Source organism: Strigops habroptila, chromosome 5 (assembly GCF_004027225.2).
Source record: "Strigops habroptila isolate Jane chromosome 5, bStrHab1.2.pri, whole genome shotgun sequence".
NCBI lineage: Eukaryota > Metazoa > Chordata > Aves > Psittaciformes > Psittacidae > Strigops > Strigops habroptila.
The window spans coordinates 69,930,308-69,947,281 of NC_044281.2; the positions used below are offsets into that span (position 1 = coordinate 69,930,308).

Below are 16,974 nucleotides of genomic sequence, written 5' to 3' on the forward strand. Positions count from 1 at the left end.
ACTCCAGATTCTGCCTGAGACAGCAGCTAGGTAAATTTAGGGGAAAGCACCATTCATCCCCCACCTTCCCCTGAATTAATGGCTGAGAGGCTTAGGGATGCAGAGACTTATTGTCATGGCCAAGCTTAAAGGCAGATGTGTGGGCTCCTTGGAGCTCCCCTGGAAAACAAATCTAAGGCAGAAAGGGCTGTTCTAAAAATAATGTGGAGTTTTGTTTACACAATTTTTACAGCAGGTATTCACAGAGGTGCTGAAATTCTCTTTGGTATGCCTGAAATTTGACTGTAACCCTCCATCCAAGTCTCCCAGTGTGCCCTACATACACAAGATGAATGTGCCCTCATCTCTCCACCATCGGCTTGTCTTAGTTTCTATGTCATAAACCAGTGAAGCTGGTTGACATTATGGATTTGGTCCTACAAACACCTCCTGAATTCCGTGGGAATTTTGCAATGGAAAAGATCACTTAAAAAGCTTTGGTACTGGCCTAGACCTGATCTGAAGACATGTACGTTACTCTTACTGGTGAAGGCTTAACAGCATGGAGTTATGGAGAGATCTGATGGATCTTTCTTCACCTCCTCAAGAAGAGTAGTGCCTCACAGCATGTTTATGACTTTTAAGTTCTATTCATCTCAAGAACGTGTAACTCTGGCAAGAGGTATGTTGTGATTGCAGCCTGGCACGAGGGCAGAGGGGAGTGTGAGAGAAGGCAGTTTAGGACAAGCCAAAGAAACCCATCTTACACGTGCTGTAATAGATTAACTTATTCCTACCCAATGGGTGCAGGATTTCAGGTAGCTTTTTCTCCAACATCATCTGTGCAGCCACCAACAGAAATAAAAGTTTCCGGACTTCTACTTTGGACAAAATAGTGTTATCTTACTTCCAATAGGCATCAAACAGATCAGCTTACCCTCTTTGAATTGCTGTTACACTGCTGATTTTCACTGCTGACTTATATTCCTGGTCAGTTGCCAGCACCTGTAATAAGTGCTTGGAGAGATGTAGAGATGTTCCAGCTGTCCCAGCCATTGAGTCGGCTTCATTTGGAGCTCGGCTAAGGTGCCTCTATACAAACGCCCGTAGTATGGGGAACAAGCAAGAGGAATTAGAGATGTGTGCAAGGTTACGGGAATATGATGTCATTGGTATCACAGAAACATGGTGGGATGGCTCCTATGACTGGAATGTCGGAATGGAAGGTTACAGGCTGTTTAGAAAAGACAGGCCAGGCAGACGGGGAGGGGGCGTTGCTATCTATGTCAGTGATAGGCTAGAGAGTATGGAACTCTGTCTGGGGACGGGTGATGAGGTAACAGAGTGTTTGTGGGTCAGGATCAAAGGGAAAACAGCAACGGGGGACATTACGGTGGGGATCTGTTACAGGCCGCCTGATCAAGAGGACTCCGTGGATGAAGCGCTCTACAGACAGATAGGAGCAGCCTCACGCTCGCACGCCCTGGTCCTCATGGGGGACTTCAACCATCCTGACATCTGTTGGAGGGACGGTACGGCCCGGCACAAGCAATCCAGGAGGTTCCTTAATTGTGTGGAAGACAACTTCCTCTTTCAAGCAGTAGAGGAGCCGACGAGGAGAGGTGCCATGCTGGACCTTGTGCTCACCAACAGGGAGGGACTGGTTGGAAATGTAACGCTCCAGGGCAGCCTTGGCTCTAGTGATCATGAGATGGTTGAGTTTGAGATCCTCAGGACGGTGAGAAGAGCGTGCAGCAAGCTCACTGCCCTGGACTTCAAGAAAGCAGACTTTGGCCTCTTCAGGAACCTCCTTAGTAAGGTTTCATGGGATACAGTCCTAGAGGGCAGGGGGGCCCAAGACTGCTGGCTGATATTCAAGGATCACCTGCTACGTGCTCAAGAGTGTTGCATCCCGACTAGAAGAAAGTGCAGCAGGAGGGCCAGGAGACCTCCATGGATGGACAAGGAGCTGCTGAGGAAACTTAGAGGGAAAAAAGAAGCTTATAGAAGGTGGAAGCAAGGACAGGCGGCCTGGGAAGAATACAGGAACATTGCCCGAGAAGCTAGGGACCAGGTTAGGAAAGCTAAGGCCCAGCTAGAATTAAGTTTGGCAAGGGATGTAAAAGATAACAGGAAAGGATTCTATAGATACGTAGCAAATAAAAGACAGGCTAGGGACAATGTAGGCCCTCTCCAGAAGCTATCAGGAGAACTGGCTACCATGGATTTGGAGAAGGCTGAGGTTCTTAATGACTTCTTTGCCTCAGTCTTCACCAGCAAATGCTCTGACCACACAACCCAAGTCTTGGAAAGCAAATGCAGGGACTGTGAGAACGAAGACCTTAGGCCCACTGTAGGAGAGGATCAGGTTCGAGACCATCTTAAGAACCTGAACGCGCACAAGTCCATGGGACCTGATGAAATCCATCCACGGGTCCTGAAGGAGCTGGCGAATGAAGTTGCTAAGCCACTGTCCATCATATTCGAAAAATCCTGGCAGTCAGGTGAAGTTCCCGATGACTGGAAGAAGGGTAATATAACCCCCATTTTCAAGAAGGGGAAGGTGGAAGACCCGGGGAACTACAGACCAGTCAGCCTCACCTCTGTGCCTGGCAAAATCTTGGAACAGTTTCTCCTGGAAAACATGCTAAGGCACATGAAAAACAACGAGGTGGTTGGTGACAGCCAACATGGCTTCACTAAGGGGAAATCCTGCCTGACCAATTTGGTGGCCTTCTATGATGGAGCCACGGAACTGATGGACAGCGGCAGAGCAGTTGATGTCATCTACCTGGACTTGTGCAAAGCATTCGACACTGTCCCACATGACATCCTTGTCTCTAAATTGGAGAGACATCAATTTGATAGATGGACCACTCGGTGGATAAAAAACTGGCTCGATGGCCGCACACAAAGAGTTGTGGTAAATGGCTCGATGTCCAGTTGGAAACCTGTAACGAGTGGTGTCCCTCAGGGATCGGTGTTGGGACCGGTCCTGTTCAACATCTTTGTCGGTGACATGGACAGTGGGATTGAGTGCGCCCTCAGCAAGTTTGCCGATGACACCAAGCTGTGTGGTTTGGTTGATACGCTGGAGGGAAGGGATGCCATCCAGAGGGACCTTGACACGCTTGTGAGGTGGGCCGATGCCAACCTTATGAAGTTTAACCAAGCCAAGTGCAAGGTCCTACACCTGGGTCGGGGCAACCCCAGGCACAGCTACAGGCTGGGCAGAGAAGAGATTCAGAGCAGCCCTGCAGAAAAGGACTTGGGGGTGTTGGTTGACGAAAAGCTTAACATGAGCCGGCAGTGTGCACTTGCAGCCCAGAAAGCCAACCGTATCCTGGGCTGCATCAAAAGAAGCGTGACCAGCAGGTCGAAGGAGGTGATCCTGCCCCTCTACTCTGCTCTTGTGAGACCCCACTTGGAGTACAGTTCTGGTGTCCTCAACATAAAAAGGACATGGAGCTGTTGGAGCGAGTCCAGAGGAGGGCCACGAGGATGATAAGAGGGCTGGAGCACCTCCCATATGAAGACAGGCTGAGGAAGTTGGGGCTGTTCAGCCTGGAGAAGAGAAGGCTGCGTGGTGACCTCATAGCAGCCTTCCAGTATCTGAAGGGGGTCTACAAGGATGCTGGGGAAGGACTCTTCCTTAGGGACTCTAGTGGTAGGACAAGGGGTAATGGGTTCAAACTTAAACAGAGGAAGTTTAGATTAGATATAAGGAAGAAGTTCTTTACAGTGAGGGTGGTGAAGCACTGGAATGGGTTGCCCAGGGAGGTTGTGGATGCTCCATCCCTGGCAGTGTTCAAGGCCAGGTTGGACAGAGCCTTGAGCCACGTGGTTTAGGGCAAGGTGTCCCTGCCCATGGCAGGGGGGTTGGAACTAGATGATCTTAAGGTCCTTTCCAACCCTTACGATTCTATGATTCTATGATTCTATGATTTTCTTGTCAATGTTAGGATGCCTTCTCTCACCCAGCCCTATTAGGTTCGCAGGCATTTTAATTTTAAGGATTTTAGGCAGTTTTAAGGAATGCACATGCTTTTTACTTGTTTCCAAAAAATCCCCCCCAAACCATAGATCCATCTTCTGGGGGTATTAATTTATGCACTACAACTGAAAGATACTTTGAATACAATGCACACATCAGTCAACCCTACAGGTCTCGCAGTATGTTCTATGCTGTGTCTGGTAGCTGGCTATTTATAAGGTATCTGCGTGTAATACACATTGCACAGCTTGTCTGTCTTTTAAATATCAGTGGAGTGTTGTAGAAGCTAAAATTTTTCTTTATTAATTTGTGCTGATTTTTCCCCCTGGACATTTCTGGTTTCTTATGTGTAGAGATAAAAGTAGTTGCTATAAGCAATGCATTTTTGGTGTTAGTTTCAAATGTACCTTGTGACTGACTTAGATTTACTCTTGTCATTGGTGCTTTAAAATTAATTGAAAACAATTGATTTTTTAAAATTATTTTTCTTATCCTGGGGTAACATGTCAGAAATTATAGAAGTGCCAACCTGTGAATACAAACTTCTGCTGATGAGGAAAGAAGTTTTTCTTTTAATGTTTTACTGACATATGGTGCTTCTAATCCAGTGACAAATTAATTGACTAGATGTAAAAGAGATGGACAGCGCTTAGCAAGGAAGAACAGGATATGCATTATAAGACAGCTGGTTCTGCCTCTGTTGGATTATGGAGACAGTATACATTGGACAGCTAACGAGCCTCTGTTGCTGTCCGAGAATAAGATAGATTCTCCTTATAATAGAATTGCACACTTTGTCTCTAAATGAGGTTATTATACACACCATTGCACAATGTTTGAAGAGCTTGGTTGGCCCTTGTAGAGGTTTAGGAGAGAAATAAATTGGAAAACAATTGCACACAAGACCTTCAATCCATCAACTGGTCCGTATTTATCCAAATTACCATTACACTCTTCCAAAATACAAATCTGCAATACGTTCAGGGGTGGAATGTTAATACTGACCAGCCAGATTTTGACAGGGCCAATTTTTCTTTTGCTGTTGTTTTTTAACTTGCAGTATAATCTTGTTTCCTCTGAAAGAAAGGGTGGTAGTGGAAACCACTTGTAGTGACGTAACAACTCTCTACTGAGAATGAATTCTCAATATAATTTTTGCCACTATACAAACTTCAGTCTGGGTCTCAGGAGGTTTTGATTTTTCCAAAGAAAACCTGTGAACAACTTCATTTTTAAGGAACTTTTCCTCAGTAATATTCAGAGTTCAAGGGCAATGCTTGCAGAAGTAATTTATGATTTGAAGCGCTTCCATTTTTGGGTCCCAGCTGGTGACCATTATAATGCATAGTTTTCGGAACATGCTGAGGTCTAAAACCTTCAGACTCCTTATGCTCTTGAAGACTGGACACCTAGAATTTTACATCTTCAAAGTAACAAGACACTTCTGAAAAACCTGGCTCAACCACTGAGCAAGGGCACATGTAGCAATTCTAGATGATGTGGTGACACCTTTTCCCACATCCCCCATGGAAGAATTCTGTGGTAAGAGTTATAGATGGAGCTTATAAAAAAGACAGCAAAATGGGTTTTTGTCAAAGCCAGAGTAAATAATCACCTATCCTACCTCCTACTTGCCATTTTTGTCTGCTTCAGTTAAATTGTTCATCTGCTAGTCTGACTTCCAGTCAAATAACCCTCCTTTTTAATTCCAGCTCTCCAAGTACCAGACAAGGATGGGATCTTGGTAAATAATGTTAAATAATCATCTTAGTCTGACAGGGCAGATACTAAAAATCTTGTAATGTGCAAAGCTTTGAAGGTGGATTTCTTCAGAGCTTTATTTCTCAAACTAAAACCAAGTACATTCTCAAAACACAGTTGGAGCAGCATTTCAGTACAGAGAGCTATAAGTGTGTCCATGGTGCGGTTTCTGTTCGGGCATTGCTATATCCAGTTCCCAAAAGTATACTGTTCCAATGTGAAGGAAGAGGAGACACGTGACAAAGAAAAATTACTTGGTGGTAATTGTGTTAGTCATAGTCGTTGCTGGTTATACTTTTCCTTTCCCAGGGCTCCTGCAGTTAAAATGAAAGGTGTTGTACATGTACATATATATATATATGTCTGTGTGTATGTGCGTGTGTGTGTACACGTGCTTTGCAGGATTTCCTTTGGAAGAAGTTATTCTTTTGTACAGTTCTTCCCTGACATTTCTATAGCCTGCTTACACTCTATTTGGTGAAGCTATGATCTTTATTGTAAGGCAATGTGGCTCATAAGAAGAGAGATTGCAATACACACAGTTACTAGTAATTAATTTCCCATCCCTGGATACTCTTCCAGTGACTGTTTTATATTCTCTGTGGCAGATAGTACTCACTGATGACAATGTTGAAGAGTATTTCATTTGTGGCTCCAAGTAGTTGGATGTTTCTCTTAATGAGCTCTCCCACTGCTATCACAACAACTTTAAATACCTTATGGCTAGTGAGAAAGACTGACACACAGGCAGATTTGTTTCTGCAAATGTCTTCCTGACTAACTTGCATTTTTCAGTGAGGTTTATTTCATCACAGGTTGTGCTGATGCTATAGTAATTTTATAAGACCTTTTCCTCTTCCTTTTTTCTTAGGAAAAGGAGAAACTGTATGTGGAACTGAAGCACATCTTGGCCCGGCAGCCTGGGCCTGAAGCCGCAGAACAGTTGCAGCTCTACCGGCACACTCTCCGAGAGAAGACTAAGCAGCTGAAAGTAAGAGATGCCCTCTGTCTCTGGGTGGGGGCTGCCAGGCTTGCGGAACGACTTCACCACTGACCCTGGGGAGCAGGGCCTCAGGAAGGTTTTTGATGAACAGTGTGCATGCCTTAGTATGTTAGATCAGGAGATTAAGGTTAATGATGCATCTCCCCAAGGGAAAACCAATAGCAGTAGAGGAAATTTTTTTCACATTATGCTAGTTTGTTTCATTAAAATAGAAGAAAAGTCCTATTAGAATATGAGTGTGCAGCTCAATTCTGTAAACGCTTTATGAGCATGGGCATTCTGGGACATATCAGTTTTCCATTAAGCTTATTCTCCTTCCCTTTTCTTAAACTTTTAAAATCTTTAATAAGCGAATCAAAGCCATTTTGTTTTCCTTTTAAAAAACTAGTGGGAATGTATTTGGAATCCAGTCTTAAATTCTTGTTATTTCTCTTGCAACGTGCATATGCATATTAGGCTTGCAACTTTTAAAGGGATGATAGGAGTAACCTGTCCTAACCGTTTGTCCTTAGAAGGGAGGATTTCCTGCTGAAGTAATCTTGTGGGAAACATTGAAAGCATGATATTAAAAAGTGATTTTTTGATAGAATAACCTGATCTTCCCTTGTTCCTGCCTGCATGAAAGATTAGTCTCCCCAGGAGTTCATCTACTTCTACTGCTCCTCTCTTTGTTGAAGTCATCATCTCCTGTTCACTGCATCATAATCACGTCTATACTAACCATGAGGAAAAAAATGCAGGAGCAGATGGGCCCTTAGGAAACAAAGAGGCTGTTATGCAAATCTTAGCTTTCCATAGAGAAGAAAAACAATGTAGAAAATGTAAAATAGAAGCCAAAGTTTTGCTAAGCTGAATGTGATTTCAAGTTTTCCATACGGTTCCCATTTGTCCTTAATGCAGTCAATTGCTACTGTGTATTTCAGGCACAGTATGCTCTAGCATACTGGCATGCATGCCATTTTGTGGTGCCAGGTCAAGCTATTCTCCTTCTTAAAGAAGGAAAACACACTGTACATGTTCCTACTTTCTTTAAAGTTTACTGACTCATATGAAAGTGGCATTGTATTCATGTTTGTACTACCTAGTATTGCTTTGCCTGTGTGGATTGAATTACTTCACATAATAAAGTCAATACCTGTGAATAAAACCAATTATTATTATTATTATTAAATAAATCCTTGCTTTATTATTAAGACCTTCAGCTGAGGTTTTCACCCAGATTTGTATGCCAGAACATTAAGAGCTAATGTATGTATTAATACCATACCCCTAATGCTTGGAGCATATTTTACGTGTTTTATTGTTGTTAAATGGCATAGCCTTAATTTTGTAAATTGTCCTTACATGAAAAGAGGTGATCAAATGAAATATCATGATAGAAAATGAGATGTGGTACAGAATGGTGATTTCTTGTATTGTCAAATGTGAAAGGAAAAAATGCTTGTAAAAGTACTAACTTATGTGTAAGTGAAACTAACAGCTCCTGTTCCTGCTTTTTGCCTTTTGTTTGTTAGGTTTTGTCCTCAGAATTGAATATGTATGAATCAGAGAACCAGGAATACAAACATGAAATTGAAAGACTTGGCAACGAGCTTATGAATGTGAAAAAGAAATATCTGGCTCAGAAACGCAAGGAACAACAGGCCAAGTATGGGAAAATAACAATTTTGTCTACACAACTTTTGCATAAACTAGATTTTTATTTAGATCCTGCTTTGCCCTTCTGACTGGAACATGGCCAAATTTGACTGAGGTGATACAATATTGTTGCCTAATTTTCCTGAATGTTATCCTTCATATTACTTCAGTCTGGTCTAGATTTATCATGATCTATAGCCTGGACAAGAACATCCAGGAGAGATGTTGCTGACCTGTTCTGCAGTCCAGTTGAATTATTCATACCAATGGTGCCCAGAGGACACAGATTAGTGTCTGGTCTCCAATGTTGAATCATAGAATTGTAGAATAGTTTGGGTTGGAAGGGACTTTTAAAGGTCATCTTTAACCCAGTCTCCCCTGCAATGAACAGGGATATCTTCAACTAGACCATGTTGCTCAGAGCCCCATCCAGCCTGACTTTGAATGTTTCCAGAGATGGGGCATCTACCACCTCTCTGGGCAACCTGTTCCAGTATTTTACTATCCTCATTGTAAAAAATTTCTTCCTTGTCTCTTACTCTAAACCTACCCTCTTTTAGTTTAAAACCATTACCCCATGTACTTGTTTAGGAAGAGCCTTGTTTAGCTACGCTAAAAAGTTTGTCTCCACCTTATAAGCCCTCTTTAAGCACTGAAAAGCTGCAATAAGATCTCCCCAAAGCCTTCTCTTCTCCAGACTGAACAGCCCCAAATCTCTCAGCCTGTCTTCATAGGAGAGGTGTTTCATCCCTCTGATCATCTTTGTGGCCCTTTTCTGCACCCGCTCCAACAGGTCCATGTCTGTCCTGTGCTGAGGACTCCAGAGCTGGACACAGTACTCCAGGTGGGGTCTCACCAGAGCAGAGTGGCAGAATCACCTCTCTTGACCTGCTGGCCACACTTCTTTTGATGGAGCCCAGGGTATGGTTGGCTTTCTCGGCTGAGAGCATACATTGATGGCTCATGTCCAGCTCTTCATCCACCAGTACCCTCAAGTCCTTCTCCACAGGGCTGCTCTCAATCCCTTCATCCTTCAGTCTGTATTGATACTGGGGGTTGCCCTGACCTGTGTGCAGGATCTTGTACTTGGCCTTGTTGAACTTCATGAGGTTTATGTGGGCCTACTTCTCAAGCTTGTCCAGGTTGCTCTGGATGGCATCCCATCCCTCAGGCATGTCAACCAACACCACTCATCTTGGTGTTGTCTGCAGACTTGCTGAGGGTGAACTCGATCCCACTATATCATTGATGAAGATATTAAACAGTACCAGTCCCAATATGGACTCCAGGAGAGAAACACCACTCATCACTGATGTCCATCTGGACATTAAGCCATTGACCACTACCCTCTGGATGTAACTATCTAACCAATTCATTATCCACCAAACAGTCCACTCATCAAATCCATTCTCTCCAATTTAGGGAGGATGTTCTGGGGGACTGTGTCAAAAGCCTTACAGAAGTCCAGATAGATGGCATCTGTAGTTCTTCTCTTGACCACTGATGTAGTCACTCCATTGTACAAGGCCACTAGGTTGGTCAGGCTAGATTTGCCCTTGGTGAAGCCATGCTGGCTGTCTCAAATCACCTCCTGTACTCCATGTGCTTTAGCATAGCTTCTAGAAGGATCTGTTCCAAGATCTTCCCAGGCACAGAGGTGAGGCTGACAGGTCGGCAGTTCCCAGGATCCTCCTTTCTACCTTGTTTAAAAGTGAGTGCAATGTTTCCCTTTTCCCAGTCACCAGGGACTTCACCTGACTGCCATAACTTTGCAAATATCATAAGAGATCCTCAAGCATTATGAGGACCTAATGCATTTTACGAGTTATAATGGAACAGCATCTGATATGGGGGACAACCTGTCTTCAAGTGGCAACTACATAATCTTGGTGCGAGAGCAATGTAATTGCTGTTTCCAAAATGTAGTAGTTGTGACTGATGACCATCCCCTACTGGCGGCAGATATAATTGCTGACGGTTACAGGGAAGAGCATTTCCCATCTGCTTCTTGTTCCCTTCCTGCATCCAGATGGAGGAAAGTGAGCAACGCTCAGTTTGGCTTTGTCAAATGTCTTATCCTTTTGACGGTAGAGCCTAAGAATTGTCCTGTAGGTAGTTGTTGTCTCTCCTTAACCAGTAGCAGTTTGATAGCTCTTCACTGCTATTCTCAGTCCACAACTGAGCATTCAGCTGCTCCTCTTGATTAAAAGCAAATAACTAGGATCTTAGTTGCCCAATTTCTGGCACATTGAAGTGAACTAATTTGCAGAGTCTGAGGGATGAGACTATTCTCATAATGAATCCCTAAGCTGGGGCACCAAAACTGTCAGTTCTGAAGATGGAGTGATTGAACTTTACTTTTAAAGAGTTTCTTAGTTTGCAGATTTCTGCACTCACATGACACGATCTGTTACCAAGTTTTTCTGTGTACACTTTTTGTCTTTCCATCCCTTTCCATCCTCAGCCTGTCCCTTCCTCACACACAAAAGGCAGCAATTCTCTGTGTTGCTGAATAAAATTCAAAGCTGCCCGCATCTATTCTTCCTTAATCATACTCCAGCCAGCAAACAGTTTTGATGACTAAATTAGCAAAATTGTCAGTGATAAACAGTGACTTGTGTCTATCTGCAAATTGCATAATGTTACCTTAATGTTTGGAATTAGCAAGAATTGTGCAGTGCTAATGGCCTTCCTGGAGCTTTAGGATCAATATGTGAGGCTACCATAATGCCTGATAATCCATTTCCAGCAGCTAAGTATCCTCTTCACAATAGTTTCAATGTTTCCATTTTGGACCCTGGCATCATGTTTTTTTCTGTTCATCAGATGAGAAGAAATTCACCCATATTGTGTTGTTATATTGTACCTAGAATTAATTTCTGTCATAACTATTGAAAAATCCCAATAATTGTTAGGGGCATAACTGCTTTAAAGTAAACCAAAAATACTGTGTGAGGTGATGGTGACTGAACTTGGGTCTGTTAATCATACACACTGAATGGAATTTCATGTCGTAGGTCAATTAGTGCTGAAATCATAACGTTGTTTGTAGGCTCAGGATAGATATCTGCCATTAGTGCAGCTTGTTGTTCTTGTGGGCAGGCATGGCTGTAGTCTGGGGAGCATAGTGTCTTTGTGACATGTGTGTTTTGGCTGTATGTTCTGTGAGTGCTGCTTCCCCAGGATGATAGCACATCATTGTTTCCATCTCAGGCTCAGAAGCTACCAGCACTGTGCTGTCAGCCTTGACTTGCACTTCTCTTGTCTTTGTGGCAGCCAGATGTAGTCAGGTGCTGGGCTTTGCTCTCCTCTGTCCCTCCCTGTTTTGTTCTCCAGTCAAACCTGTTGGACTACATCGTGCTTTGAAGGATACGCACACCCCAAGGCATAACTGAGCATATCAGCCCTGGATAACTGCAGCTTCTCTATTCTCCAGGCTGCGTTTCCTGTTGCCCAGCAACAGCGCAAAGGAAACAACCTTGTTGTGCAGCCTTCCGTCTCCAAACTGCCAATTGTGCATGACGTGTCCTTTGCTTTCTGCAATAGAGAGTGCCTGTTGTACAGCCAGATCCTTCCCCAAGGAATGCTTCACCCCTGACATACAGCCTTTCTGTTCCACATTGTACCTGCCTTAGACTGGCCTGGACAGGCACTGCCTGGTGTGTAGATGCTAGCCAAAGAGCCAGAGCCATTTGATTCCTACAGTCTCAGGTTGCTCTAAATCCCAGCTGACACAAACCCACTGACTTGATCTCTATCATGCTGGCTAATGTTAACATCATGTCTGAAATAAATGTGGCTGGTTTTGCTAATAAAAAGAGGATCCTGTCAGGACAATAGCATTAATAGCATTATTGATTACCCTGGTATGTAAGAGAATTAATGCTCTCAGATAACCTCACATGAAGGTCTCATCAAAAGCTTTTATTAATTTGCACAAGACAGTTCTGGTTTGTGATTTAAAGTCTTGATACTGAACTAATGCAGCTTTCCATGGGATGCTGAAGGAATATAATGAGTGACAACAGGAATTTAGCTTTGTTTTGTGTTCAAGCTGAAAATCCAATGTTTAAGATTTTGGTTGTGAATTTGAAATCCTCTTTTTCTGCTCTCTGACTCTGAATGTAGTGTTTTCCAGGTGTCTTTCATTCTCTCACTGTTCCCATTCTCTCCTTCTGCTTCTTGCACCCTTTCTGCTTCACTACTTTTCCTAGCTACTTCTAACACCAGGGTTCCTGTTTGATGTTGATAAGGATTGGTGAGAAAATATGGAGCTTAAATGCATACCAGAGACCTGATCCTGCAGTCCTATATATGTAAATAACGGCATTGAGGGATGTCAGTAGTTACTCGAAGCTTTTGCACGTGGCTTCTTGCTCATTAATTCTGCATAACATATTACAGTAGTCAGCTGCGTAGAATTTTCCATACAAATGGGCACATCTGTTGGTTGTCTCCATGGGAAAGAATGAGCATGGACCCTGGACCATTTTATCTTCCCAAAGTTGGAAGCGCAATAGTGAGATAGGATGAGCCATCTAAACATAGCATGTTAGATTTTAGTGCTGTCAGCTGGCACATCCATTAGTGCCACAGTGATACAATTAAAACCAGTTATAAATGGTTGTCATGGTTAAGTTCAACTGTGCCATCTTTCGCCTATTCTCCCACCTCCATATAGGTTAAATTTGGAAAAGGAAGCATGACTAGTCATCCTACAGTGTTTCTCTGAACTTCCTCCTCTCCTGACACAGTTATTTAGGGACAAAGAGAAAAGTATTAATTCCAGGAAGTGTTTTATTTTCCTTTACTGGGGACTGAGAAAGGGTACAGATGTGACAAGGCTATGTTTTGCCAAAGTGTGGTTGCACTCACACTTGCATCTCTGTCTCAAAGACTGTAAAATAGAAGTAATGGCACTGACCTTCTTTGTAAAGCCTGGAGACCTCTGCTGTTATGATAAACTAGGACTTCATAAAGCTTCACTTGGTTAATTTTAAATATCTCAGGACCTTTCTCTGAAACCTCCAGGTATATCACAGTAAATGTGAAATAGTGCCCTTCCTATTTGTTCTTCTGTGTTTACATCCCCAATCTCAAAAGAGTGAAAACCGCTAACCCTTGTTCCCTCCTCCTAAGGCCATTTAACCCCCCATGGATCCTCTGATGGAGAAAATTCCTGGGGCTATCAGCACACCCACAGCATATTGTTAGTTTTCTGCCAATGTCACAGGCAGGGTAATTATCACTAGAACTTTGTTAAAATATGAAGACAGACAACACTATTTATTCATTAAAATTCAACAAAGAAAAAGTATCTCCCCATTGTGCCTTTGATGAATGTAGCTGTTTGTTTGAAAACAAGCATATACTTGCTAGAATGGGATGGTGATTAGGAACCTGAAGTAACCGAGCTCATGTACAAACTTGCTCTAATGAGGTGCTCTGACCATTTTGGGGAGTAGCAGGAAAAGAGCTCATTTATTTCTAATTTTTAGTAGTTCCAAAAAACATCAGTAAGCTTGTAATTAGATCCAAACAGACACCTAGTCTTGGCAGTTTAGCCTAACAGGCTTTAATCAACAGTTTTTTAATGATCTCTTGATATGTGGTTGCATGAAAAAACTTTGGAGGACGCAGATTTCCTTAGTTTGCAAACATCACTGGACTGCAAAATGAAATATGCGTTTTCCTTTTCTTTGTTTCTATTTAAAGGGAGAAGGAGCGATTCTTGACTGACAAGGAGCCTAAGTTTCCACGCCACAGGTCTGATGTTCCTCACTTCATCGGAGCAGGCTTTGCACTCAGCAGACCCCTTCCCAAAGTTACAGCTTAGGAATGGACCCATCTCATCACCTTCCCATTCCCAGTGTTTTGCTAAACTCTATTTGTGCTGGATTGTTTGAGAAACTGTAATTTTAAAAGAAATTCAGAATCAACTTTCTCTCTGAAATCACTGTATTGCCTTCAGGAAAAGGCATTTTATAGTAGAATTAACATGGTTTTGGTTTAAAAACTGTGGACCAAATCTGCTCTTATAATGCCGTGGAAGCTTGCACTGGTGTAACTTAATAACGGAGACCATGATATTTCTTCTTCAATACTATGTCTCTATTTAGCACTGTAACATCACAAAATGCCTTAATATGTAGTTATTTCCCCTTTATATACCTCTGTTGTAAGCACTTCATTTATCTTCTGACTGAAAGCACCTGAAAAAAAATGAGAAAACAGAAAAGAATTGAAATTAATAGGCTGATGTTTCAAGCCCTGCTGAGCAAATGCAAAATTAACAAGTCTTTACCTAGATGTACACATGTAGCAGTTCTTTGTGCAGGTAGTATATAATAGGGTTTATCCAGTGTTTGCTATGGTTAGTAAGATCAAGGAAGTTTGCGGCCACATTGTACATTATTAAGAATATGATTGTGTTTACTCTGGTAGACACAAAGTGGCATAATTATGTCTGTTCAGCTGGGGAGACTGTACACACTGACTGGGACGTGCTGTTTTCCCACATAAATCCTTCCAAGTGATTCAAACTTGGACTCAAAACATGGCAAACTTTACTCTTTAATTTCTAGACACTTGGGCATTTTTGTAACTTTCAGAAATTGTTTTTGTAATACAGCAGGAGCCCTCCAACCTTTTCAGCCAAAAGAGATTTAATTACCATTCATTAACAAGTGAAATAACAAAGTCACGGCATGAGGTGCTGAAGTATAGAAAACTTCCAAGCTGTAAAATAAAATGTTTTGAAACTGATTTGTACACGGAAGCTTTTTCCCAGCCTGGGGGATAAAAATACTTGTCCAAAGAGATATGCTGATAAATATTTCACATGCATATAAAAAAAAACCTTTGCAAAGATTTTGTTCTTTCCTTTGGTGGAATACATAATTAAATATTAAAGCTACTGTGGGAAACTTTTAATGGAAGTGTTTAATTCAAAGGAATCAAGTTAAATATGGCAGGGATCTACTTTGCTTTTACACTGGGGACCAGAACACTTAGTCATCAGATCCATTGTATTTTCCTTTTGCTCCCAAAATAGCTATTATTGCTTTTTCACTGTCAAGTGCATTATGCTAAAGTTATCATTTTAGGGCAGTCATGCTGTCTGAATCGTGTCTTTGGTGTACCTGGCATGTCCTTATAGTTAGAATAATTGAGAATAACTGACACGGGCACTTGAGTTTGATGGGATCCCAAGTAGGCTTTACTGAAGCTTTTAAAAGGTGATATTTGTTAAGAGTACCCAGCGTGGAGCTGGACTCTGCTACGCTGACTGATACTGGGAAGTAACTTGCACTCAAATAAATCATCAAAGTCACATTTGTTAATGCACATGAATGAGAGGCACAGTTAGACTCCCAGAATACCATCACACTGTAGAGAAGCAACTTTGTATTACACTCGACTGTATAGCATACCCCCTAACTTATCCAGAGTAATCCAAGTCTGTGCACATCTTTCCCTCTGTTACCAGGGTTTAGGAGACAAGGTGTTATAGTGGTCAGAGCAAATGAGGGGCAGCCAAGCAGATGTAATCTGTTCCCCAATTACATATATTTCTATGACTACGCTAACAGATTCTTTTCCATCTTTAGAAGTACTTAATAGTAGCTTGCATTGCACAGATTGGACTATTTTTAGAATAAGAAACTCAATCCCTAAATGATTCTTTACCCAAGTTTTCCAGTCTCTATAATGGGGTGGGATAGTATTTGTCTAATGGCTTGTGAAGGTGAATTCACTTATTTCTAACAAGTGATTAGTCTCCTAGATTAAAAAAACAGAGGAATGCAAAAGAAAGGTGATTTTCTTTTACAATATGTATGTTCTTCCTGCCTGAAGGGCTGGGAAGTGAGTACAGTAAATTCCACATACAAAGAACAAGAGCTTTTACTGTGTTCATCCACAGTTTCAGGCATCCAGATGTGAGTGCGTTGGCTACTATCTCCACTTTTATTGCATTATTTACTTACTACCTGGGAAACTAAATTCACAGGCTAATTCTGAAAGAGAAGGTAAAAAAGAAGGGCAAGGAAATATAGTCATCAAATTATTCCCAGTAACTTTCAGCATAATCAGGAAAAGAATAACTGCAGCCAGCTTAATTTATAGTGCTAGAGAGTGAAAACCATTTCTGAGTTCATATAATAGAATGGATTAAAGCACACCAAATCCCTTCCCCCTTGGTCTATAAAAGTCAGGGAGCTTGAAAAATTGCTCTGGATGTCTGTGAACCCAGCTGATGCTGAGGTGCTTTTAGTGTTCAAGGATTTGGCTTGCGCAGCAGGGAAAGGCAGAGCGTTAATGAGAATATCATTTGTTCAGTCGCTTCTGCATTGTGAGCAGCAGCTCTGAAGTGCTTCTCCAAGTTTTGTAGCAGAAAAATGTTAATTGAATTCCAGTCTGTGCAAGATGTAAGCCTAGAAGCAGCAAGTATATCTTTAACTTCTTGTTCCTGTAAAGATATGTGAAAAGATGGAGGCGAAGGGGTATGATCCATGGCACTGAAGTTAGAGGAAATCTTTCTTCACCGTAATTGGTTCCAATTGGAGCTGTAGTAGCTTGCACAGTATATTTATCCCAG

The 16,974-nt window shown here is 42.1% G+C and overlaps 1 protein-coding gene across 1 annotated transcript in view; it reads left to right on the forward strand.

The window, feature by feature from the left end:
* Positions 1 to 15,304, forward strand: part of CFAP58 (cilia and flagella associated protein 58) — a 65,977-nt gene extending 50,673 nt beyond the window's left edge. The window contains exons 16-18 of the mRNA XM_030487138.1: positions 6,606 to 6,725; positions 8,252 to 8,385; positions 14,091 to 15,304. Coding sequence (XP_030342998.1) covers positions 6,606 to 6,725; positions 8,252 to 8,385; positions 14,091 to 14,211 — 375 coding nt within the window. The 3' untranslated portion in view covers positions 14,212 to 15,304. The remainder of the gene's footprint in view (positions 1 to 6,605; positions 6,726 to 8,251; positions 8,386 to 14,090) is intronic.
* Positions 15,305 to 16,974: the final 1,670 nt, after the last annotated feature.